This window comes from Phoxinus phoxinus, assembly GCF_949152265.1.
Source record: "Phoxinus phoxinus genome assembly, chromosome: 15".
Classification (NCBI taxonomy): domain Eukaryota; kingdom Metazoa; phylum Chordata; class Actinopteri; order Cypriniformes; family Leuciscidae; genus Phoxinus; species Phoxinus phoxinus.
This window is the reverse complement of record NC_136890.1, coordinates 14620697-14646148: the sequence shown is the minus strand read 5'-3', so window position 1 is coordinate 14646148 and position 25452 is coordinate 14620697. Positions and strand designations below refer to the sequence as shown.

General features: G+C 38.4%; 1 protein-coding gene and 1 long non-coding RNA gene across 5 annotated transcripts in view; one reads left to right on the top strand and one right to left on the bottom strand.

Annotated features, from left to right (window-relative positions):
• Positions 1-18577, top strand: part of lzts1 (leucine zipper, putative tumor suppressor 1) — a 28508-nt gene extending 9931 nt beyond the window's left edge. The window contains exons 1-6 of one of the 4 annotated variants that reach the window (XM_079636478.1): positions 11811-11925; positions 14401-14898; positions 15727-16572; positions 16737-16925; positions 17112-17306; positions 17398-18577. In XM_079636478.1, the coding sequence (XP_079492604.1) occupies positions 14539-14898; positions 15727-16572; positions 16737-16925; positions 17112-17306; positions 17398-17985 (2178 nt within the window). In that variant the 5' untranslated portion in view covers positions 11811-11925; positions 14401-14538 and the 3' untranslated portion in view covers positions 17986-18577. Of the gene's footprint in view, positions 1-11810; positions 11926-14400; positions 14899-15726; positions 16573-16736; positions 16926-17111; positions 17307-17397 lie in introns of those variants that run through there. The other 3 variants (XM_079636477.1, XM_079636479.1, XM_079636480.1) reach the window with 3 other exon arrangements.
• A 688-nt stretch (positions 18578-19265) lies between these two features.
• On the bottom strand, positions 19266-22901 carry LOC307011124. The gene is made up of 2 exons (XR_013800353.1): positions 22695-22901; positions 19266-22289 (listed from the first exon to the last, which is right to left on the bottom strand). It is a non-coding gene; the product is annotated as an uncharacterized lncRNA (long non-coding RNA).
• Between the last annotated feature and the right edge of the window lie 2551 nt (positions 22902-25452).

Sequence of the window (25452 nt, the reverse complement as noted above, 5' to 3'; positions counted from 1 at the left end):
TTAAGTCACAATTTTCACTTTTAAACTCATAAATAAAATACTTTTTTTGTGAAGTTGTAACTGTGACTTTGTATCATAATTTCAACTTATCTTCTCATAAATGTGACTTAGTTTGTCATAAGTTCAACTTTCTATCTAATATTTATAATCTAAGTTAGTACATTTATTCTATACTTATAATTTACCAAAGCATTTGTTTTTCTTATGTTGTGAAAATGGTCTTGCATAGTAATTGGAAAATAATGTCAGACTCCCAGTTTGGTGTAAAAAGTTATTAGAATTAGGAGAAAGAGTAAGAGCTGTTTCTCATAGACAATGGCAGTAATTTATTTCTCCTCCGTACGATTATACATAAAATCTAACTTTCAAAGGAAGGCGTATCACTTAAGCACTCTAAGTGGTCGGCGTGCATAAGAGAGTGGTCAGAAAGTGCTGTGAGGGTGTTGGAGAGGACTCAGAGTGATGCTGGAGGAGGAGATGTCCTTCCTTTTGAATTATTCACTCCATCACTGTAATGCATCTGCCTTCATGTCGAGAGAGTTCTTATTTCAAGAGTGCATTTACTCTCAACTGCTCCAGATGTGGCTGAGAGCTTGAGTTCGAAAAATGTGACCAATGGGATGCCTGCGTGTGTGTGTGTGTGTGTGTGTGTGTGTGTGTGTGTGTGTGTGTGTGTGTGTGTGTGTGTGTGTGTGTGTGTGTGTGTGTGTGTGTGTGTGTGTGTGTGTGTGTGTGTGTGTGTGTGTGTGTGTGTTACTCTCAGCCAAATTTAAGAATTAATATAAATATCCTGCTAAAATGTTTCTCTCTCTGTAACCCACTTTTATGTACAACTCAATTACTTCTCTCAGGATTCAGATCTCAGATCATCCAGCATGATATAAGTGCCGGGGTGTATATTAAAAAAGGTAATGCCCCGAATTTAAAATCATCAAAAATCCTTTATTTATAGTTGCTATGGTGACTTGAATTGCATGTTGAATACATAATGCATTTGAAAGTTCCAACAGACTTTCTGTACTATAAATAAGGTCAGTGTTGCATTGTAAAATTATTGGATTGGTGTAGATACTGTAATTTGTTTGACTCTCCACTAAGGTTCCACAATCTTGGTTAAACAAGTATGAGAAATTCCTGTAGAAAGAGGATGGAGATGTCCATGAACAGCATGATTTTCAGTCAAATATGTTCATAGCGTGGTCAAAATTGGTCGGATATTCTTACATGGGCTGGAATTGATTGCGACATTACAAAATATTATTGTCTACCATTTTTCTTTCAAGAAAAAGTGAAATTAACTAGTATGAACTAACAATAATTATTCACAGCATTTATTCATTTAGGTTAATAATCAATATACTGTACTATTGTTCATTTTTAATTCACGTTTGGACACAATACATTCACCAATGTTCATTAATACAACCTGCATGTATACATGTATGTAGAAATTAATATTACCTACACTCTAAAAAATTCTGGGTTGTTTCAACCCAATTTTGGGTAAAATATGGACAAACCCAGCCGTTGGGTTAAATTTTTACATTGCATCTTAACCCAACGTTTGAGTTTGTCCATATTTTACCCAAAATTGGGTTGAAACAACCCAGCATTTTTTAGAGTGTAGATAAATAAATGCACTAAAAGTATGAAAAGCATGAAACCTAAATTTGGAAACATAAATTGAACTTATTGTTCAGAACAAATGCAATACTATGACTTCACAAAACACTAGCAAATAAAATAGATAACTTAAGCAAGTAAACAGTATGATTTTGACCAGGATAGCTTACCCAAAAATGAAATATCATCCTTTACCCTCACGTCATTCCAAACCTGTATGACTTTCACAAAAGATTATCTTTTGAAGAATCTTGATAACCAAACAGTTTTGGTAACCACTGATAAATTCATCAAAATATATTGTATTCTGCTGAAGAAAGTCAGTCATACAGTTTTGGAATGACATAAGGTAAATCGTGACAGAATTGACATTTTTGGGTGAATTATCATTTTCAGAACGACTGTATCAGACATTTTGGGTCGCAGTCCTGCAGTATGACTGTTCCTATGACGGCCATCATCAGCCCATTTTGTGTGGTAAACATTTCCAAAAAAGCATAAAACTAAATACAGAGACAATCAGACTGGTGGATAGCACAGATTAAAAAAGTAACTGCTGCATCATGGGGCAAAAAAAAAAAAAAAAAAAAAACATCAATAGAATGTAAAAAGGACAAAAAACACACATTCTAATGCCTTTTATACCAGTTACCGATTACACACAAATTGCTAGCTAATGAGAGAAAATGAACAGGGGCACATTGCTGGATGTGTAAAAGCTTAGGACACTGTGATGGGCTTAGCTCCAGATGGTCATTGTGCTCAGTTTTTTTCTTGATTAGGAATGATAAGATCACATCTGCTGGTGGACAGAGAAAGAGAAAGAGATAGCTAACAAGACTTTTCCCCACAGACCCTTAGCAGCTGCACACAATATACCACCAATTAAGTCTCCCCGTCTAGATGAATGGATCCATAAGACAGCATTATACATCCAACGTCTTTAAACATGCGTGATGATGACACTAGTTTATTAAATATACAGATGAAATGGAGAATGTGTATGTATTTTGAGGCCAAAACCTGCTTATTAACCATCTGCAAATGTTTACCTGAGCCTCATTCTACATGTATGTTGTACATTTATCGTCTTAGAAAACTAGGAATAACGAAGTGAGACGTTGCTTCGTTTCCTTTTCAAACTCTCCAGTCTTTTTTTTGCGATGCGGTAATTGTCTTGAAGAGGAGGATGATGTTGTCGCCATGGCAACTCCACTTGGTAACGCCCATCCTTGAAGATGGAGGTTTCCTCGAACCGCTGCAACGCTTCTACATCCTCTGAGCTCTCAGACTTCTCATTTGTGATGCCCAGGGACTCAAGCTCCCAGAATGCATGCAGCTGTTTATCCATCTGTGCGTCATCGCTGAGCTGAATATGCATGCAGGTTGTCTCTGTCATGCTGGACACTGCTACTGGGCCTTGCACTGCCCATCCGAAAATGCTCTCCAGTGCCACTAGGCTCTTTGTCAGTCTCTCTACTCTGCCTGATACTATCTGCCAGTAATAATCAGAGCCGATTAGCACAGCAAGCTCAGGTTTATCATCTCCAGCACAGTCTGCTAGTTGAAGACCTCTGTTTTTCATTTCCATTTGTATATGTTCACCAGGCACTTTCATCAGAGCTGTGCACACTTTGGGGGTGACAACTGCCTCAATTTCAATTCCCTGCCGATTATCCCATACATTCTCCAAACTGAGCTTCACTATGTTGCGACTCACCGTTGTTGGAGCAGAGGAGCCAAATGTGTGAAGAGTAAGTGTCCCTTGTTTAGTAACAGGTAGCTGCAGCGCCTTCACCACATTCTCATGCACAAAACTCCCCTGACTGCCTCCATCTAGCAAGCAGCGGACCATCTTCCTGCTGGTGGGTCCTACGACCCATGCTTTGGCAGTTTGTAGCAGCACAGTGTTCTCAATGTCAGGTTTGCATTTCTCTGCTTGGGGAATTACTGAGGAAATAACAGTGTCAATGTTGGCAGCTGCAGCAGGTGGAGATGCTTCATTTTTCTCACAAATGGCTGCATGATGCCTGCCTCCACATGTGGCACATGACCTGCACTTTGACCTGCAAAACCTGGCGATGTGTTTGGTCCCCAGACACACAAAGCACCTGCCAAGCTTCTTCAGCTTTTCCTTGCGTGCTGACACCGGGTGGTCTGGACATTTTTCAGATTTGTGTTCAGCGCTATCACAGAACAGACAGTTTAGCATTTTCTGGTCAGCAATGTGTAGTGCAGCTGCAGATGGCATGCTTGGTTTCTTTGATTTCACATCATTGGCTGAATATGATTTGCTGCATGTTTTGTTAGCAGACTGGTTTTCTCTCTGGTTGTATGATTTCATCATTTGTAAAGTTCTCTCTCGGCTCTGAACCTCTTTCTGCAGAAACTTCAACACATTAGGCACATTCCATTCATCATCATCCCCTCTGTGACGGCTGTATTCAAGAGCCATGTCGTCTGGCATCATCTGGAGTAATATTGGGCACAACATTCCGCCATAGGTGTCTGATACCACTCCCAATGACTCTAGGCTTCTGATTTGAATTTCACAGTCATCATATAACTGCCTTAATGCACTGACATCCGATGATTTCTTTACAGGAGTGAGATTCAGAAGCTTTGACATGTGAGCATTTACAATGAGATCTTTCCTTCCAAATCTGCTTTGCAGAATATCAACTGCAGCATCATAGTTACTGTCTGTCAGTGTGAGTCCTGCTACTGCCTTTGCAGCTGTTCCAGTAAGATAAGTTTTCAGGTAGGTAAACTTTTCTTTTTTGCAAAGTGCAATGTTGCTATGAATAGCAGTCTCATACTGGCTCCAAAATTCCTGCCACACACTAACATCTCCGCTAAACTTCTCAATTTGTAGCTTGGGCAGTCTTACTGTTGGTTTATTTGCGCTAACGTTACCATCACTTGACTGAGCAGGCCGTGGGTTACTCACAGTTTCATTTTCTCGGATCACTCGGTGAGCTCGCGCTTTCATCTCGATGACGCGGTCTCTGTATTCCTCTGCGAGTTCAATCTCCGCCTCCACGTCCTCCAGTGAAGTGTGTTCCTCCACTATGGTGTCCAGCTCGCGCAAACTGTCCTCCTTTGCTGACAACACGGCTAACATGTCCCGCACACGATCGATATCCTTGTCTTCCTTTAATAATTCAACGTCGATCTGGTTCAGCAGTCTCGTTGTGGAACTCCGTATGGTCCGACGCTTTCTTTTGGACCGTTCATATTGTTCCACACCGGTCGATCGCTCTTCGTCACTCATAGTCTTCTGCTTTCCGGGTTTTCGGCACCAAAAATGTTGTACATTTATCGTCTTAGAAAACTAGGAATAACGAAGTGAGACGTTGCTTCGTTTCATACGTTTAATGAATAAAAGGAAAACGAAAGTAAAAAATACAGCGTGAGCTTGTTCAGCAAATCGTTCACAAGATGGCCGTTGTCGAATCCACCAGCCATTCACAAACCTTCCCGTGCATCACGTGACCTTTACCATTGCTCAAGGCATCCTGGGTAATGAAGTCAATTCACAAATCAAAATGACACAGAATGTTTTAACCACATATGTATCTGTAACATGAACTGTTAATCTTAATGTTATGTATTAAATGTTAACTTACTAAATTTGAACTTATCAATATTAACCTTCGTAACTATTAGTTTAAATAGTTCCCTAACAACCTTTTCTCAACAATGTAACAGGTTCAATTTCAAAATGGTGTAATGAACCGAATGAATTCATAGTGAAATTAAGTTCAGCTGATTCAGCAAATTGGCGCATGTGCTCATACAGAGCGCAGGGAGGAAAGCAGCATTGTTGTGATTAAGAAACATTATTCCCACGGGACACTCCCGTCTGGCTGCACTCCAGTATTGACACTATATCCAGATCCTTTCATTTGATTGATTCATTTAAAAAAACGGTCATAAAAAAACATTTTATATTAACTCTCAGGTGCTGTTCGGGGTGCGGTTACTTCATCGGAATGGAAACTTGAACATTTGGTACATGTTCGAAACTTGGTAAAGGTTTTGGCACTTGCTGTGTGAACACACAAAAAAGGTTCAACTGAAAAGGTTAAATGGTAGTGAAAAAAAAAGAGTCATATTTGTATCGTTCACAGTTAAAAATGATCGCATTGGAAATGAATGGGGCAAGAATTGCATCTATTGGAAACGTGTTGTACTGCGCACAAAGCCTATGTGTTTAAAATATCAACATCAAATTTGGAACACAGCTCGTTTAGATTTATGGCTTTGATTTTCTCACAGTTTCAGGCCCCGTTTACACGTACATGGTTATTTTGAAAAACTGAGACATTTCCCTTCGTTTGTGCCCTTCGTTTACACGCAAACGGAGAATTCGCCTCTGAAAACGATTCTTTCTAAAAAAAAACTCCGGTCAGTCAGAGTGGAGATTTTGGAAAACTTTGTTTGCATGTTTGCATGTAAACTTAGAAAAACTGAGTTTTAGACATAGACAGTATATAAGATGGACACAGCGACCCCAGATTTCAAAGGAGAAAAGTGAAGCCCATTTGAAGCACTCACTTCCTGATCGCCAGGCGTACTGCGCAGACTCAAACTGAGCTTGGTGACGTGAGCAACGTGTCTGACAGTTGTCAGTGTTCTAGTAGATGTGCCGAGAGATATCTGAATCATTCCCTTCCGAATCTCGCAGAGATGGAGAGCGTGAGTATTAGCTGTCCATGAGCTAGCAGCAGGATCAACTTTATCACTCTCTGTGGGCTACTCCCTTGACTTTACCGGACTTTATGCCCCCACGTCCCCTCGATTGCCTGCGAGCTTCTCCGCCGGTCTATACGGTAATTTATCTACAGTGCGACAGAGAGTCGCGTTGTTATGATGCAATCGCTAGCCTATTTTTACAAAAACGGCTTCTACGGGGCCATAACATAAGGCACAAGGTAATGGAGCCTTTAATACATTGTCGAGTTTCGTTAGAAATAAATAATGGACAGATGGAGTCTTTAAACGCCTCAGATGTAAAGTTATTCGCTGTCAAAGTGACGCCAAAATGAATGGGAGTCAATGGAATGCTAACAGCAGGTGAAGTTCTGCTACAATGGCGGCTCCCGGGAGGCTTCAGTTTCCGGCGGATGGATTACCCCCTTGGTTTTAGACAGCCAACGTCACAGTATGTGACTATTTTCGGGATTCTGATTGGCTAACGTGGGCTTGAGCTTCTCGTTACACTGCCACCTACAGGTTTGGCATGCTCTTGACGGCATATACACGGGTTCGTGTAAAAGAACACTCTTCTGAAAACTGACAGGTGTGCACTGTTGTTTTTGAAAACGGAGAGGGGTGAAATGTCCGTTTATGAAAATAGCTGGCCATGTGTAAACGTTGCCTCAGAGTAAAATGTGTTTTGGAAAATATATATTTCATTTAAAAATTAATTTTATTTGTGTGCATTTTAATACAAAACTTTTTTTAAACTTAAGTCCAAAATGCTCCAAAGCATTCAAGATTTATGACAGATTAAGTAGGAAATTTTATTTTCAGGTCCATACTCAAAAAGTGATTCAATGGATTATATCTACTGAATAGTGAATACAGTAAATATAACTGTAAATATAATTTAGTACCATAAAATACAAAATATTAAATAATAAACATTATCGAACTAAAATATAATAGGCTACAATCATTTGTACAATCATCATACTAAGATTAAATAATAATTTAAAACAATGCACCTAGTGTGTAATTAAATACGTTTTTACATTGTACTTATATTATAAAAATACCTGTATAAAATTACAGCTGTAATTAATTTATGTAAGTACATCTATAATTATGCAGCGGACTGTCCATAGAGCTATGTCTTAACCAACCCTTAAAAACCATAACACGAAAACTGACTACCCATATCCCACCTCAATAGAAGCAAAATTGTTTTGCAATATATTATGAACAATTAAAAAATGTTGACGTAAGTAGTAAAAATACACCTTATATAAAGTGTGACCAAAAAATAAGCATCATAGATGCCTCAGTGAATGCACCAAGAAGTCTATTTCCCCAAAAGTAGTTTATTATTTTTATAGACATTCTGGAAAAAGCCATTTCTGCAAGAAACCTAGTACCACATGCAAAGCAGATATCACAGCCCAGAGCAAAAACGTCATACATACCATGATAGGACACTTATTCAACCAAAAAAAGGGGGGGGAAATGATTCTTAACAATACAGATGCAAGTCTATGGGTGCCATCTGGCCGTCCCAGGTGTGGTAAAGTGCAGCAGTGTACGCTTTGTTCAGACTGCAGTAAATCTTCTACAGTACAACAGCCTGAACTGGGTCTCATGCGGTAATGGATTGGCCATGCGTTGGATAACGTCTGCTGGCCACACTTCTAGGACGTCTTTGTCCCGCATAGGTTGACAAACAAGTGGAACGTGTGAAGGGAACAAAACCACACACACACGCACCCAAAAGAGGCCCACTGTCTGTGATAAAGGTCTTTCATGGCCAATTAAATCAGCCCGACTTTCCACCTCAATAACATCTAAGCATCTATTAGCGGCAAGCGGACGCTCTGTCACGGCTCCCACTGAGCTCAGCTCATTGACTGTATGATTAGGTCATATCGTTCTCATCTGTCTCTGAGAACAATGATACAACAGCAGAGCGCACAAAGAGCCACAGCTACTCTCCAACAAACTGTAAATCATGTGTCCAACTGCTGGGTGATTACAATAGTGTCTGAATGAGCCCCGGGGTTACAAAGGCCAAAATCTAAAAATTAAGCTTAAAAAAAGATCTTCTCTGGCAGGGCAAAGTGTCAGTTATTATACAGACATTAAATGTAATTCATAACCCATAAAATTCCAGCTACACTCTTAAAAATAAAAGGTTATTTATTGGCATTTATGGTCCAATGAAGAAGAATTTTTAACATCCGTGGAACCTTTTCAATGTACAAAACTTTTTTTATAAATGGAAAATGTTTTTTCTGATTATTAAAATGTTCTTGTGTAAATGTAAAAAAAAATGTTCATCTATGGCATTGCTTCGAAAACCACCTTTTGGGTGCTCACACATTTGTCACCCATTTCTACATTTTTACACATCAGTATACATATTAATCTTTGTCCAACCTTATCTCACCTCATTTGTTTATACACTATTTCAAAACTACAGGTCTGTCCCACATGAGTAGGCTGCTTTCCGGAAACTGATTTTTAAGGCATCATATGGCAAATCCAAAATTATAAGCTCAGTAAAAAAAATTATAAATTTATTATAAATATTTAAATAAAAAAACTATTATAATGAAAACAAAATATATTATGTAATAAAATAAGAGTAAATAATTAAAACAATAATACAAATTATTTTAATTTAAGTTTTAAAATAATAGAATAAAATAGTTTAATAAAAATTGTTTAAAATGTACTGTTTACACGACAACGATGTACTTAAAACAAATGTTTTTCCTAAGAAACGTTGACGACAATGTTGTCAAAACAATCCATGTTCACATGGATCCACCAAAAGGTCTAAAAATGCTGTATTATTCATGCCAGGCCAGTAGTTGGCGATGTGTTTGACTTTGTAAAGAAACACTACTCGTCTATAGACTGAACACGTAATATGCGGCATGTGCATGACGTCACTGTTTTCACAGATTTCAAAAGTTTGCATTTTCAGTCCCCCAAAACACTGTTATTTAGTAAATGAACGGCCAAAACACATTCAAGTTTTCCATTTTTAGCTGAAAACGGTGTCGTGTAAATGGCCCCTTAGTCAGTCAGAGCTTTCCTTTTTTGTTCAAAACGGTCATCTGGCACACGGCCACATATGACATCAGTTGTCTCCCGCGTGAGACTCAGAACTGCATCCAACTGAACATGTCATAAATCAAAATTGGCCCTACTCTGAACTGACCAATAAGGGCCAATGACATTATGCATATAAGCATATCTTATTATTACACTGCTGCCCTCTCACTTTCATTGCAAGGTACCATATTAAACAACAACTCCTCTGGGAACTCCTAGACACTTAAATCCACATTCATAATTTAAAGAAACGTATTCAATGTGCTGTCTGTGCCCCTTGTCCCAAGGGGCCACAGCCGTAGACTGGCCGACCTTTGATTCCTCGCACACTTGCAAATGTGCCCGTCCCATTGTCCACGACTATGGCCTGTTTTTACATATTGATTGCATTGATCCCTCCACTAAGCACTTACAAAGAGCATCTGAAGAATCAATACCATGCCTTCTGCTGTCATCTTGCCAAATCAAACTTCACCCCCAAAACAACATCTTGTCGGTGTGCAATGAAATTAATACTTGGAAGGGACTTGGGGTGACGAAGCAAAAACGCCTATTTTCTTCACAATTATAGCATTGAAAATGTTTCGTTAACTCGAAATCCAACATTCCCTCCAAACAACAACTCCACCAACCTTGGTGTTTTGGACAAAAGGGATGCATCCGCAGAGTTGGGATAGAGTTTCACGGCCAGATTGATTATCTGAAAGTCTGCCTTCTTTGTTCTGGTCCCCGCGGTGCTGAATTTGCGCTTCAGGTGAATGTACACAGATGCAAAAACTTCGGTGAAGAGCAATAGCTGTGCAGTGGTTATGACATTTCGAGTTTACTCCTAGATATTTTTATCATTTTCAGAAAGTTATGTGACGACTTTAGAACAATTGTTGGGGGAAATGCTTATGATAATTTCTTACAAAGTCACAAAAATAAAATCCAGATGCAGAGCTAGCAAAAGGACTTAAAAACAAATGTGCTGAATTGAATTTGTTTTGTACAAGAAATCTATAAATAACAGAAGTGAATATTCTTATAAAAGTATGTTATCCTGTTTTCAAGTAAAACATGATATGAATATAATTTTAAAAAATCAGAGAATATTTCTTACATTGTTTACTTTTCTTATCCCAAATAAGAATTGTTTTAGATATTTTAGATACTACATTTACAAAAAAAAAAAAAAAATTATTAAAACTAAAAGTGATTGTTTTAAAGTAATTTATATATTTCTTTCTGGAACACAAAAATACTAATTTTAATTTTAGTTTTTCAAAGTCAAAGGGCCTACTCCAATATGAAAGTATTAAGAGGGTCATTTAAACATATGTTCAACTGCTTTTGGAGGTTATTCAAATATTCAATTGCTTTGGAATTTTAAAGTTTTTTTCCAAAACATCTGCACAAAAATATACTTTCTGCACATTACGGAAACAGGCTTCTATGGAAGCTTGTTTCTGCCACGCAATAAAACAATTTAAAAGATAATTGCAACTTTTTATCTCACTATTCTGACTTTGTTCTCACAATTCCGAGTTATGAAGTGAGAATATAACAGTTTATATCTTGCAATTCTGGCTTAATAACTTTCTAACTCACATTTGCTAGTTTATACTACGCAATTCTGAGAGGGAAAAAGTCAGAATTGTGAGATAAAAAGGTCGCAATTACCTATTTTTTTATTCTGTGGCAGAAACAAGCTTACACACACTTCTTTTTGAGAGGTAGTTAGAGAGTCGTTTATTTTATGGTGTAAATGTAGCACTCAGCTTAAATAAATGTTAAGTTCACTGAACCTCACACAAAACAGGCACACTTCAGTGGACAAAGACACAGACGGAGGGAGGGAACATCAAGCTCTTCTTTCTTTTCCAGGAGGGGTGTTTGTTCAGAGTGGGTGCAGGGCAGTTTGGAGAGGAGGGGAGGGCAGCAAAGAGAGCCAACTGGGAAAAGCCTGTGTGTTTATAAAAAACAAACTGTGAAAGAGAACCAATACTAAACGAGTGAGTCAGTGAGATTCACAAGAGATTCTACTGAAACTTGTATATTTGTTTGTGTATTGTAATTATGTTAGTGTTACTGTGTATGACAGAGAAAGAGCGGGAGTGAAAGTGAGATTGACAGAGGGGGGCTTGGAGCTCATTGTGAGCAGCAGTGAGTTAATCTCTTTAGCGGCACACGTCTTATGTAAAGAGGTGTAATGGTCTCTGCCCCCTCTTTCCCCCAGGGGACCCCAGGGGACACTGGGGTCCCGTCTCCCAGCAACATTTACATGTCGGTTATTCCAAAAAAAGATATGGAGGGGAAAAAAACTCAGTGGTGATAAGATCCGCCCACTTTGCGTGGTAGACTTTTGTCTACAGGCAGTCTATATAGTATTCAGTGGTTCACTCAAGGACAAACACATTCTGACTCGCCACGAAGAGCATGCGAAGGAGATTTGATTCAGACTTGACAAACGCGGTGTCTGTGGATTTATTTGTTCGAAGAGTAAGTGTCATTATGTCATCTTTTTTATTCTGGTAAGCCTTTGAACTTGAAACGTAATCGCGGACTAAAAAGAGGTGATTTTAGGTTACAAAAGCCAGACGGACATTGAGACGGTCCGACTGAGATTGTTTACCTGTAGCACATGGTGGGAAGTGATGTATGTGCATGTGTCAAAACATAATGCAATGTCTGACTTGACTTTTGCTGATTGTTTTGTACCTTTTAAATGAAAAAATAATGCATTAATATAATAATATGCAGAGTGTATAGTATAGATTGCTCTTCATAAATGAAAAGTGCAAACTTATCACAACAAAAATACTTCCCTCTGTGGATGTGCAAAAACAGTTTGCTTGTTCTAGTGATTTATGGGAGTTGTTTTATATGGATTTTATTGCATTTTTAACTTATGACAAGTCTGTATTACGTGTTGTGAGAATGTGTGAACTGATGATAATGTCAAGCACTGCGATTAATTTGCAGTGCTGTATAAAAGATGAGTATTAGCATTACATCATTGGTTGGCATGACTCGAGGACAAAATATGTGTTACTCTCTTAAACAAAGACTCTGATGAGGTCGCTTTTCATTGGAGGAGACCGCCAAAGGGTTGCCTCAAGCGATTAAGTCCTTCTGCTGAAACAGATGTTTAATCCAAAAGTAGTATCAAATAACCTTATTTAAATCACTGCATATGCAGAATAAAGCCACATGAATGATAATTGAGTTGTCTCGAATATTATCCTTCTGGCAGTACAAACAGTTGAATCAGTGTTTAAGAAGTCATTAAATATGCCTCTATACCGTTTTATATTCAATTTTGAAATGGCATGCAACAAGGAAACTTACGGTCGGAATATAGAGACAACAAACAAGTATGTGGTTGCATATTTGGTTTGTTTCTAAAAGCAGCTACAAGGCAACACAAAATAAAATAACATAAAAAGATAACATTTCTTCGTAATGCATGAATTCATAATGTGACATTAATAATTAAGAAACAGCTGGCATATTTGCTCTGTTCTTTCTAGCTAATAAGCCTTCAACATATCAGGCAAGTTATACAAAGCCACGTGTGATGATGGTGGCAGGTCTTTTGTTCATAAAGCCCCTTGCTATATGCTCTGAAAGACAGATGGAAGGCATGATGTGTTGATTATGGATGTGTATTAGCCTATATGCTTTAGGCACATATGAAAAGAAGGCATAAAAGAAGCTTGATTAGCTGGTGATAGACCTTTGGTACTCTTGAACTGTTGTCAGGTGTCTTGATAGGTCCAGTCTCCAAGCGGGCTCCTTTTATAGGAATATTATTTCCAAAATATGAAGCCTTATATATGTTTAAATATGTAAGCTACCTCATCAAATAAGAACAGGGTTTTTTTCCTAAATAATGCTTGTCTGAAGAAATAAAAGATGCAGATTTTTAATGTCTGATTCAGATTCTGATTTTTTTACAATCTAATTTGCCGATTCCGATTACCGGTTGCTGATTTTTTTTCTTAAAGCAAATTTATTTATTTGTTGTTTATTTGCTCTATAACAGGCAAACTGGCCAAATTAGAGTCAGCCACTGTATTTTAATCATGATCCAACCAAACATACTACACACATCAGTTGAGCATTTGTTGTTTTTTAATTAGATTGTATCATTTCTAGATTTAAAGCAAAAACTGAATGGTCTGACTTTAGATTTGTGAAATGATGCTACATAAGCCACCTGCACAAAACAAAAAAAGCAGACTGACTGAATGAAAATGCAAATTCACTCTGACAGTTGGTGGCGCTTATGGGACAGCAGCGATATCTTTAGATATATATCTTTAGATAGCAGCACTGCGCTTATAAACACTAATTTATACGGAGGTAAGAAGAAAAAAAAATGGCATTTCAACTTTTTAGAAGACAGTCAGTTCCCTTCAGAGATACCATATAAACCCCAACACAAATTCAATATGTATATTTTTCTTCCTATATTTCAAGCATCGCAAACAGTGAGCTTGCTGTGCCTGGTACAGTATTTGCTTGTGCATGTAAACTAAACTTTTTGTAGCCTGAAAAGAAGGGGGAAAAAGTAATTGGCAGGTCTTTTGACCTACTGACCAAGTAAAATGAAAAGATGTTTGACCTACTGTAGTCACACTAATTTCAAGTGTGCAGCATTGTCAAGCTTTGTTTGTCAAAGAGGAGGGTATTCTAGTTACTTGTTCATAGCATGCATTCAATATGGTCTCAACTTTGTAAATCAGGATATTCAGGATAACTGCCATTAGGTCTATCCCTATTGTACACCGTGTGGGCAAATTGCCAACAAGAAGACATGCTGTAGTTCCTGTTTTTATAGGACCTGTTTGCTCACCTAGTGAACGTTAGTAAAGTAAACAAAGACAAATTATGCATAGACCCTGGTGCTATATTACTCTAATGACAAAAAGAGACATCTCACTTAATTTCTTAAAATCCATGTTTTACCAGGTTTCCCAAATGGGAATAAGAAGGATCTCCATACAAGGCAATGAGCCCATCAGACCTTCCTCCATCATTAAAATTCTGTAATTACACACCTGCCACCACCAAGACCACCACCTGCTGTCTCCAGATGTCCCAGCAAACATGGGTAGTGTCAGCAGTTTGATATCAGGCCATAGCCTGCACAGCAAACACTGCAAAGCCTCTGAAAACAAACTCAAAAAGGGGCTTCAGTCTAAGAAAACAGGCCGTAGATTGGATGGCCTTCTGAAGTATGGCTTCTCTCAGGACCATTGCACCACCAACAACAACTCAAAAGTCAGCTATCATTCAGGCAAAAACGACGACTTCTTTTACATCAAGGTCAGCAACAAGCCCCGAGCTGCTCAACATAACATTAATACAGCTGAAGACAGTCAAGGAAGAACAGCTGAAATGGACAATGAGGTGGACAGGAGAAGAGGGCCACCAGAATTAGTTCCGCTGTCTGGAAAACTAGAAAAGGTAACAGAACTGGAGTTAGCCAGAAAGTAAACAGACCAAGGCTTGGGCTACAGAGTTCATTTTATATTGCCAAAATAACATGTCCTCAAGAGTTTAATTTCTTCAGTGCCTATATTGTTGTATATTAAGGAAGTATGTCCATCCTATAAAAACGCCCATAACAATTCCGTTTATAATGCAGTAAAAATCTAAATGTCTGCTTAGTTCACATTATAGCAGCCAAACCCCAAAAGATGGCCCATCCCCCCAGCCATTGTTATCACACAAAATCAAACAACAGTCAAATATAGTTGATGTTAAGTAATCCCCACCAGACCCTGACACTTTCACTAAGAGCTTAGCGGTGTCTGCTCCATTTAATTAAACCCACAGATTGACGAGGTAAGAATGCCTTGATCTCTCCAGAGATTCGGTCCAATGGCAGTGTGGCACTTGCAAGCAGGCAAGCTGCTCTTTCCCTGAATAGCCTCATTTATGAAGGATCTAGGAAAATGAACCGAGTTTTACTAGGTCAGGAAGTTAATGCTAAACTAGCAGGGCAAACATACTACCATATGGAAGAGAAAATTACTGGGGAAAATAGGAGAAGAATAAGAAAGGAAGGAAGTATTGTTGAAATTGCCTTGTTGATCAATCATTTATGCAAAATGTTTTGTTGTAATGTCCTGGCAGTTATGAGAGTAATTACTTTGAGAGCATCTGATCAATAGGTTTTAAGATGGATAGTGTCCTGCCTAAAACATGAGCTTCATGAATGATCAGTTGGTTGTTGTGCACTTTAAATCTCAAAAACACTCATCTGTATTTTTTTTGTCCCCTCTCATTTAGAGTGTAGAGAACGCCTTGATTCGGCCGACCGCCTTTAAACCTGTTCTTCCTCGAAGCAGCAGTTCCTTGGTGGAGACTCATAACAACTTGAGCACTATCCTGGGAAAGAGAATTAGTCCCATAGACAGGCTCAAAGATCTTCAGGACCCTAAGCTGGAGACAAATTCTGGTACCTTCTCTGACTCTGGAAGGAACTCTATGTCCAGCCTGCCCACCCACAGCACCAGTGGCAGCAGTCAGATGGACAACCTAAGCACTTCAACTAATCACATGGTGCGCCATGGAGGCCTTAGCCAAAACATGGAAACATCTCAGAACCCACAGGGGGCTGTAGCTGGAATGAATGGAATCAATGGATCCAGTAGGATGTGTAGTGGGACTAATGGAAACAGTTGGGCCGATGGATTTTGTGAAACAAACAGAAGTGGCGAGTCCACAAACGGCAACACAAGATCCATTGGTGTCCTCAGTGAAAGTGTGGCAGCTGCAATAAGTTTGAACAGAGAAATAACTGCTGCAGCACTGACAGTCTCATCCACGGAGCAAAAGATTGATTTCTCTGGAAACCAAGAGCAGTTTTTTGAACACAGATTTACAATTTCAGAGCAAATCCCAACAAAACCATCAGCTTCTGGGGGCTGTGTCCGATCACCCATTTCAATGAATGAATCACTAATACAGCAGCTGGAGCACAAACTTCTGGAACGTGAATCTGAGCTGGCAGAGTTACAAACGAGCCTTGAGGAGAAGGAGTCAGACACATGTCATCTATTTGAGGAGAAGCAACGCTACTGTGCTGAGGAGATGGAGGGGTTGAAACAGCGCTGTTCTACAAAACTACGTCAAGTAAGTTGTTTACAATACTTTATAGATTTGAAGGAAATGTGATTATGTATAAAGTCTAGTGTTAATCCAAAATCAATAAGAGTACCTTACCTTTATAGTCAATCAAGCACGATTATTCACTTTTATCCAGACAGATCCTCATGATGTTTTGTGTATAACTGTAGGTGTCCCAGAGGGCTTTGAGAGCCCAACAGTTATTGCAACTTCAGGTGATACAACTTGAACAGGACAAGGAACGTCTGCAGGAGGAAGTGGACCAGCTAAATCGTGACAGGGACACTGCAGAAAGCCGACTTCGAATCTATGAGAGCCAGAGAAACCTTGTACCTACACTAGAAGAGACTCAGTGGGAGGTCAGTCTATAAGACCTAATTATGGTTTAGTGACAAATGTGGATACACTGAATATGCTCTATGTTTGATAAATATGTCTATATTGAGTACTATTCTAAATATTGGGATAATCAGGGGAAAGAGCTAAATTGTAAATGACAAGAAACTAAACGCATATGCTTTTTTCACCCTATGTTCTATGTGTAGGTGTGCCAGAAGTCAGGTGAGATTTCTCTGCTAAAGCAGCAACTTAGGGACTCCCAAGCCGATGTTGGGAACAAACTCAGTGAGATTGTCAGTCTCAAATCTTCTCTGAAGGAGTCCAAATGCAAGATGGAAGAACTGGAACAGAAGATCAAGGAGTATGAGGAAGCTCTTCACCAGCGGTGCGCTGAGGTCGAGGTATGTGTTCGTTGACATTAGATTAACTTGCAGGAGCTACTGCATCCTGTACTGTTACATATGACTTACTTTGTTATCTGATTTTAAAAAGGTATCTAAGAATGAGTTTCAAAGAAAGAAGAATGAGGCTGACCTCCTCAGGGAGAAGGTGAACATTCTGGAAACAGACATCAAGGGCATGAAGCAGGATCTAGCATTGGCCAAAGAGGAGCACCAGAAGCTAATGACCATGAGAGCCAAGGTTGAGGAGCAACAGCTGCAACTGAAGATAAGCCAAGCTCGGATGGAGGCCTTTGGTGCTAGTCAAGCCAAATCAAAATCCCAGGAGGGAACAGGTGCCAGTAAAATACTACATCATAATGGAGGGGCTGCTGACTTGGATACCCTACACAAGGAGGTAGAAAGGCTGAGAGGGGAACTGAAGGAAGAGAAGCAAAAGAAACATAAGATGATGAATAGCTTTCAGCAAGAGAGACAAACATGGAATAAAGAGAAAGACAAAGTTATCAGATACCAAAAGCAGTTGCAGTACAATTATCTACAGATGTACCGAAAGAACAAGGACCTGGAGAAGATTCTGAAGGAGCTAACGGCTGAGATGGACAGTCGGACCGAGATGGACATAGACAGCCATAGCTCTGACCTGAACTTTGATAAAGTTGTAGCCACAGAGATATGAGGTCAAAGAGGATGAATGTTTTCACAATTAACCGAATGGTCTTAAAAGGATGAATGTACTAGTGGGCGGAATTCACAAAGCAAAATTTAAAGAGAGAAACATAACGTCACAGAAAATTTTGAGATGTCAGGAGATGCTCGAAACTCAAGAATATAACATCACTTGTACAGACCACCAAAAGCTTTTCTCCTTTTAGATTGATCACTTAATTGAAAATGTGAAAATTCAGCCATGTGTATCCCTATTAAAGATGCAGTAAGCGATTTTGTCTATTAGAATGGCACTCAGAAAATATCCCTCTGACTTGACAAATCTCACTGAATTGATGTTTCTTAAACTATATCACATCTGTTTCTGTGGCAGCCATAAATTCTGTAAAATCCAAATAATTCACCACAGTCAGATTCTTTGTTTAGCCATTTTCTGCCTGTCAGTCATTTTGTGCATTCATAGGACAGCCCATAAATGGGAAGAGGGTGTTTAGGAGTGTGGTAGTTGAAGTTAGTTGATGAATTCAAGTTAAGAAGCACCATATTCAGATTCATAAGCAAATAACAGTTGTTAGTTTGTCATACAAGAACTATTATTTTGCTACAGTTTGGCAAAAATTAGATATGGTACTGTTCTCCTTTCTGATCTCTGATTACAATGGTCATTAACATTAGGGCAGGGTTATGGGGGTTAAATCTGCAGAAGGTCCAGAATGGCTACTGCTTACAGAACCTTTAATCTGTGCGCATTGAACCAAATGCTTTATCTCCCACTTACCCAAACAATCCAGTGCTTCTTGCCTAAACCTTAAGCAAATATATAGTCTCAACTCACTACAAGGCAATAAAGTGCGGTGAATATTTTATTAGCTGTAAATGCTAGTTTTGCACTTTCTCTTTGTTTCATATGACAAGAATTGATCACCGTATCACCTTGGCAGACAGGCTCATAGAAACAATATGTATACAGGGATATTGTAGCTCAAATCTCAGTTGTGTTTTTTTTTCTCCCAAACTTGCCCTGGTATGATTGTTCATGTGACATGAGAACCAATCCTGTTTTGGCTTCATGACGTCAAACCAAGCACAGTGCATCCATCTAAAGGGTGACATGTTCTTCTAATTGAAAACAAGCATTAATGAGATTTTAAAAATTTGGAATGGAAGACAATCCATGAATAAATGCTTACATTTTGGTCTGTTCCTCAAACAAAGATTTCAGAAGGCCAATAACATGCTCATGGGTCATGTGGACTACTTTTGTTTTGTATTGGTTGGTTTTCCTTTTCCTTTAAAAAAAAAAATATATCACTATCCACTGTCTAAAGGTGCGTGCACACTACAAGCGACTTTGTCGCTCCAGGTCGCCAGTGGCTGGCGGTTAGGTCGCTAGTGGGCGTTCCCGCTACTGGTTGCCTAGTAATGTTTGTGAGTGACATTCACGGATGTTTCTCCATGTTGTAGACAACAAATCCGTTTTCTTGCCACTACAAACAAATATTCTGGAAGGAAAATTCGAAATATAAATGGAATCCGTACATAACATGCATAATATTAATGATGAACAAGAAACTGTGAGTGCTTTTTGCCATCGTGGCTATTTAATTGCAACAAAAGGGCAAATACCGGTCTATATGGGTCCACGAAACCAATCAGGCTCTGAGTCAGTACTGCGAATACCACTGTATGTACACGGAGATATATCACAACTTATAGGACAGTTTCTGACTGCTAAAATTAGCTTCTTGTTCAACTTGCCTCTGTCAGAGAGTGACGGATGATCACGCGCTCCACTGACTTCACTCCTATTGGTTGTCGCTCACGAAAGTCGCTCTTCATTTGCATAAAGTTAAACAGATCTCAACTTTGTCGCGTCGCCAGACACGCCCCATCAGGTCGCCAACGGCCGCGATCGCGCGTGTTGCCGGAAAACGCCCGCTCCCCATTGAAATGAATGGTAACGTGTCGCTTTGTCGCTTGTAGTGTGCACGCACCTTAACCATCTGTCTAAAGTAATTCTCATTTCCCACGGTTTCACAGGCAAAGGCTTAAGTCTAGTCCCCGGCTAAAATGCATGTTTGAGCTGTTTTAACTGAAAGCAACTTGCACTGACAAATCTTAAAATATATCAGGGGCAGGGCCATTGTTCTGTCTCAAGATGCACACCAGTAATGTTTTTTTTCTAAGGAACTTTTATAAAAGCTACATAAATGTCCTAATTGAACTAAGGCCTAATCCTGACTTAATCTGTGAAACCAGGCTATAATGGATTTGTAAACAATAATGTTTAATGGAAGACGGAAAACAATACTTGGTTAGAACAATAAGAGTATATTAACATTTTCATTTTTGGACCAGTTCTGAAATAGTCCAAAATAATTGTCTTCCTTTGTGAAAATGGTTCTTAAAGTGACTGGACAACAGTGATTTATTTTACTCATCAGTAGGGGTTTGAATTAGTTATCACTTCAAAATGCTATCTACAAAAAAAAACATTTAGCCTAAAGAAGTCTGATAGTAAGAGAGTACACTATACAGAGATGAAATAAGATGGTGGTAGCAGATAGAGTAGTATGTCCTCCTTTATAGCACAAAAATACCGGTACTATATTTAACAGTTCACAGGACAGATTTTCCTACCAATGTTGCTTAAAATGTAAAACAGAAAGAGTGAGATGATCAGACTCAACATTTAAAGTCGGCATGAAATCAAAATTGACCCTATTTACTTTGTTAGCAGATATTATTAGTCTCGTGGTGAACAATTAATCCGTGCAAGTTAATACACGGGAAAAATTTGTTTGCCGAAATTATCTTTAATCAAAGTCTGAAAAGTTACTTCCGGGTCTGGAATGGGTCTTTTTCTGATGACATAGGCTTGACGACTTGGGTTGGTTAAACGCTTAACCACTCCCCTCAAACCGTTACTCTGCTATGGGCGAGAGATGGAGAGGAGGAGTGCTGAAGCAAAACCCTGCCCTCTGTTCAATATTCCGTTTCACTCGGAAATGCGTCACAACACTTGAGAAAAGTCGTTTGCAACTTCCGGTTCACGCGGACTTTAAACGGATTCCATTTTTCATTGCACATTTGTTACCCATCACACAAAATTTCCCAAAAAGCTGCCTTGTAAATTATCATCCTTAGAGCTTCCAGGAGTCTTGATTTGATAAGAACAAACTGATAATCATATTATTGATGGTGCAGGGTGGTTGTGGGGTGTAAGGCTGTCTTTAGATGCATTTGAATGCATGTATGTGTTGTATATTTCTTATTTATTTTGATTAAATAAATTAAGATGTTTTCTGAATACGGATTCAATTGGTTTTCAATCAGTTATTTTATCTTAGAGTACCTAAGAAATAATCAAAGTTGATGAAAGACAATTCAACCGCCAGACCAGCTAAAGGGACCCAGACCAGACAAATAATCTTCTTTGTTGTAATTTTCTGCATTCTCAAGCTACCGGAGAGAATAAAGGGAAAAGTAAATTCCTAGATACTAACTAACTGTAGTCATCGGTAACTGATTCCAATTTACCCTAGTATGGGAAACCCAGATGCAATTTCTTTTTAAATGCACTTCATGTTGTTGATAAAGAATTGAATATATTTTATTTCTCTTTGTATTATTATGGTACAAGATTATTCTATTCAAATCACGAGTTGGGTCAAAAAGTAATCTAAAAGCAGTCAGATTACCTTAAAAGTGTAATGTAATGGATTACATTACTAACTAAAAATTGTATCATGTAATTTGTAATTAGTAACTGACTAGAATGTAAGTAATCTACCCAGCACTATATTTTTCTTTACTTAGTAGTGAATGAGTTTTCATAAGCCCAGAACCTTTGCTATGGCATTACAAAAGACCACTGAAACTGAGAGCCGATCAAATGACAGGAAATGATTAATGCCTATATGAATGCATGCAAAGCAACCCTACCTGAGACATAAACGATATTGTATCAGTAACATGAAGATAGCGATATTTCGTCAAGGCTAATGCCAGGGTACACAGGGTTCAAACTTTATCAAACCACTGCAAATATTTCAGGTAGGTTTTTGAAAATGTTACATTGCTCAGTGCTTTAGACTACATAAGACTATACAGAAAATAGTTAGTACTAAGTCTGACAGACACAACTAATGTTTATTTTTAAAAACTCATTGATATTGTGGAGTCGCCCTCTTTTGGTGACCTTCTGTTATTACACAACTGACAATGTGCTCACCTTACCTCAATCTCCTCCAAAATGCTGCTCAGCATTGTCCTCTTTGTGTGTGACTGATAACAATCCGATCTGATTCCAATCTGATTTAGATATGATAAAAGAACAAGATTTGTAAAGACAGCTTCAATTCTACCCACTGCGGTAGGCTATGGGCTGGTTTCACAGGTTTAGATTAATCCAGGATTAGGCCTTAGTTCAATTAGGACATTTAAGTAGCTTTAATAAACATGTCTGAGAAAAAAAACATTACTGGTGTGCACTTCGAGACAAAACAATGACACTGACAAAATCGGTGCAAGTTGCTTTCAGTTAAAACAGCTCAAACATGCATTTCAGTCTGGGACTAGACTTAAAGCCTTAATTGTCTGTGAAACCGGGCATATATGTAGTAAATGTAAACTACTTTTAATGCACCAATAACAATGAAAATGTGCCCAGACAAACCAAACATATTTATCTTATTCATTGCCTTAATTCTCAAATACCGTTGATTTGGAGGCGTTTCCTGTTTTCCGTTACTCCACGTGGATGTCTGCACTCTCTTCTTCTGCTGTCAAGCGAAAACCAAACCTGCCGCTAAAAAATATTGCTTCTGTTTCTGTAAATTGTCAAAATAAGAGTACTATGACTTTTATGAAAACCGACTGAAAAAATGGGTGGGAAATTGACGTCGAATATAAGAAGTTAAAGAAAAATGCTATAAAAACTGTATATTTTAATACTTTATTTTTAAGGTATTATGATAATGTACAGGTTTGGTCTTTGCGCATGCTGCATCAGTTGTGTGTATCAATGTTAAAATAAAGTCAAGTATTATCAAAGGTGAAAAATATATTCGGTTCGTCCTCTAGAGGGAGCACATTTTATAATCCATTCGCATTTTCTAACTGAACAACTCTGTGAATCAAGTTTTCTGCGCGCTCTCTCTCTCTCTCTCTCTCTCTCTCTCTCTCTCTCTCTCTCTCTCTCTCTCTCTCTCTCTCTCTCTCTCTCTCGTCAACTGACAGAACAAACCTTTGAAAGTCATAAAAAATCGATTGCATAAATGCGAATATCAACAACATTATAGGCCTATATCTCGTTGCACGTTTACGGTAAACAAGGCTGCCCTCTAGTGGAAGAGGTGATAGAAACGGAGCACAGGGACCCCCACTGATATGTTCATGAAAAAAAATCTAACTGCGTAGGCTATTTAAATAGGCCTATTCCAAATTTAGTTTAGAATCAAACTGTACGTATTAGGGCCCATGAGGATCACCTTCTGGTAAAGATCTCTGATTTAAAAACACGCACATAGGCTACATTCAATTTTAGGCTGACTAAACATTTTATTGACTAGGCCTAATATATTAAGAGCTTATTTGCACAGGTTACATTTTATTTATATGCATAAAAATTCAAAGCTGGGTTATAAATATGCTATGTGGTGTGCCGTTAAATATTTTACACGTTGGACACACAGAGCACAGACCTGTTCAGAGAAACTACACTACATATTTAAAGCAGTCCTGCCACCCACAAGTCCTCCTCTGTACAGGCTACCATGTGTTTAAGCATGCTAGAGAGATTGGGTAATCCAGTAGTGATCGGTGATGGGGTCACATGTTGATGTGTGTGTGTGTGTGTGTGTGTGTGTGTGTGTGTGTGTGTGTGTGTGTGTGTGTGTGTGTGTGTGTACGTGTGTGTGTGTGTGTGTGTGTGTGTGTGTGTGTGTGTGTGTGTGTGTGTGTGTGTGTGTGTGTGTGTGTGTGTGTGTGTGTGTGTGTGTGTGTGTGTGTGTGTTGTGTGTGTGTGTGTGTGTGTGTGTGTGTGTGTGTGTGTGTGTGTGTGTGTGTGTGTGTGTGTGTGTGTGTGTGTGCGCGCGTGTGCCCGTGTGTTTATGTGTGTGTGCTGAAGAGAGAGATTAGCCATGGCTGGCACTAATTAAATACTTAAGACTCAGCCATAAGCAGTGAACATGCTGACTAAAACCTCAGCAACACTCTGAGACTCCAAGAAAACCGCAACACAGTAGCTCTGAAAATCATCCCATATGAACTTTGTTTTATTTGTAAAGGTAATGCAGCTAGTTGTGTGTGAAAATTGCAGACAAAGTATTTTCATAACTTGATAACGTGTGTGTGTGTGTGTGTGTGTGTGTGTGTGTGTGTGTGTGTGTGTGTGTGTGTGTGTGTGTGTGTGTAGCCTATATATATATATATATATATATATATATATATAATTAAAATTAGAAATGCTAAAATAGGCTATATAAAAGCAAAATATAGCATAATTTAAAGGATGATTAATCAATATGTTCTGTCCAATATTTACCCAGCGCTGGATTGCCAAATACCCCAGAAATGGTTGTTTTAACCAGAATTTTTTGAAGAGTGTATCGATTATGTATTTAATATGTATATATATATATATATATATATATATATATATATATATATATATATATATATATATATATATATATGTATGTATGTATTTAGAGTTTTATACATTTATTTTTAAATGTCACAAAACTTGGAGCAACTTTAACAAATCCACATTTAAGTAAAACTATACCACTAATCAAAATATTAATACACACAAGGTCACCCTCTCTCTTTTTTGCATAAAAACACCAAATTTAGAATGGATTGTCAAGGTATTACATTCTTTGTAACCATTCATACATTCTGTCCCAAATTCAGAATGTAAAAAATACTTCTTGACAAAATTTACAAGTTTATCTAAATTAAACCTTACTCTTAAAAATTCACCACATGGATAAATATCATTAAAGATGTATAGCATAATGTCCAAGCTGCTCTTCATACAATGAAAGTGAATGGTGACCACAGTTATCGAGCTAATTCTCGAAAGCTATTCTCACACAAAGCTATTGTTTGACTTTAGGATAACCTGGCATATAGTGTTAAATTGATAATAGGACAATTTTATGGGGTTTTTTTATGATGCTTTAGTACTTTTCTAGCATGGTCCCCGTATAGAGAGCAGCACAAACGTCCCTTTTGCCATCCTAAGATGGAAAGAAAGTCTTATGGGTTTGGAATGGCATGAAGGTAAGAAATTATGACAGAATATTCATTATGGGGTGTCTCTTAAAGATATAACACAAATGGAGACAACACTCGCTGTGCACAGAACTGATCCAACCGTACCTAACCAGCGAGGATTAATGTCTTAAACTCACTGTTGCTACCATATGTTTATGTTCCGCTCTAATTACATTTGTCCATTGCGAGCCCT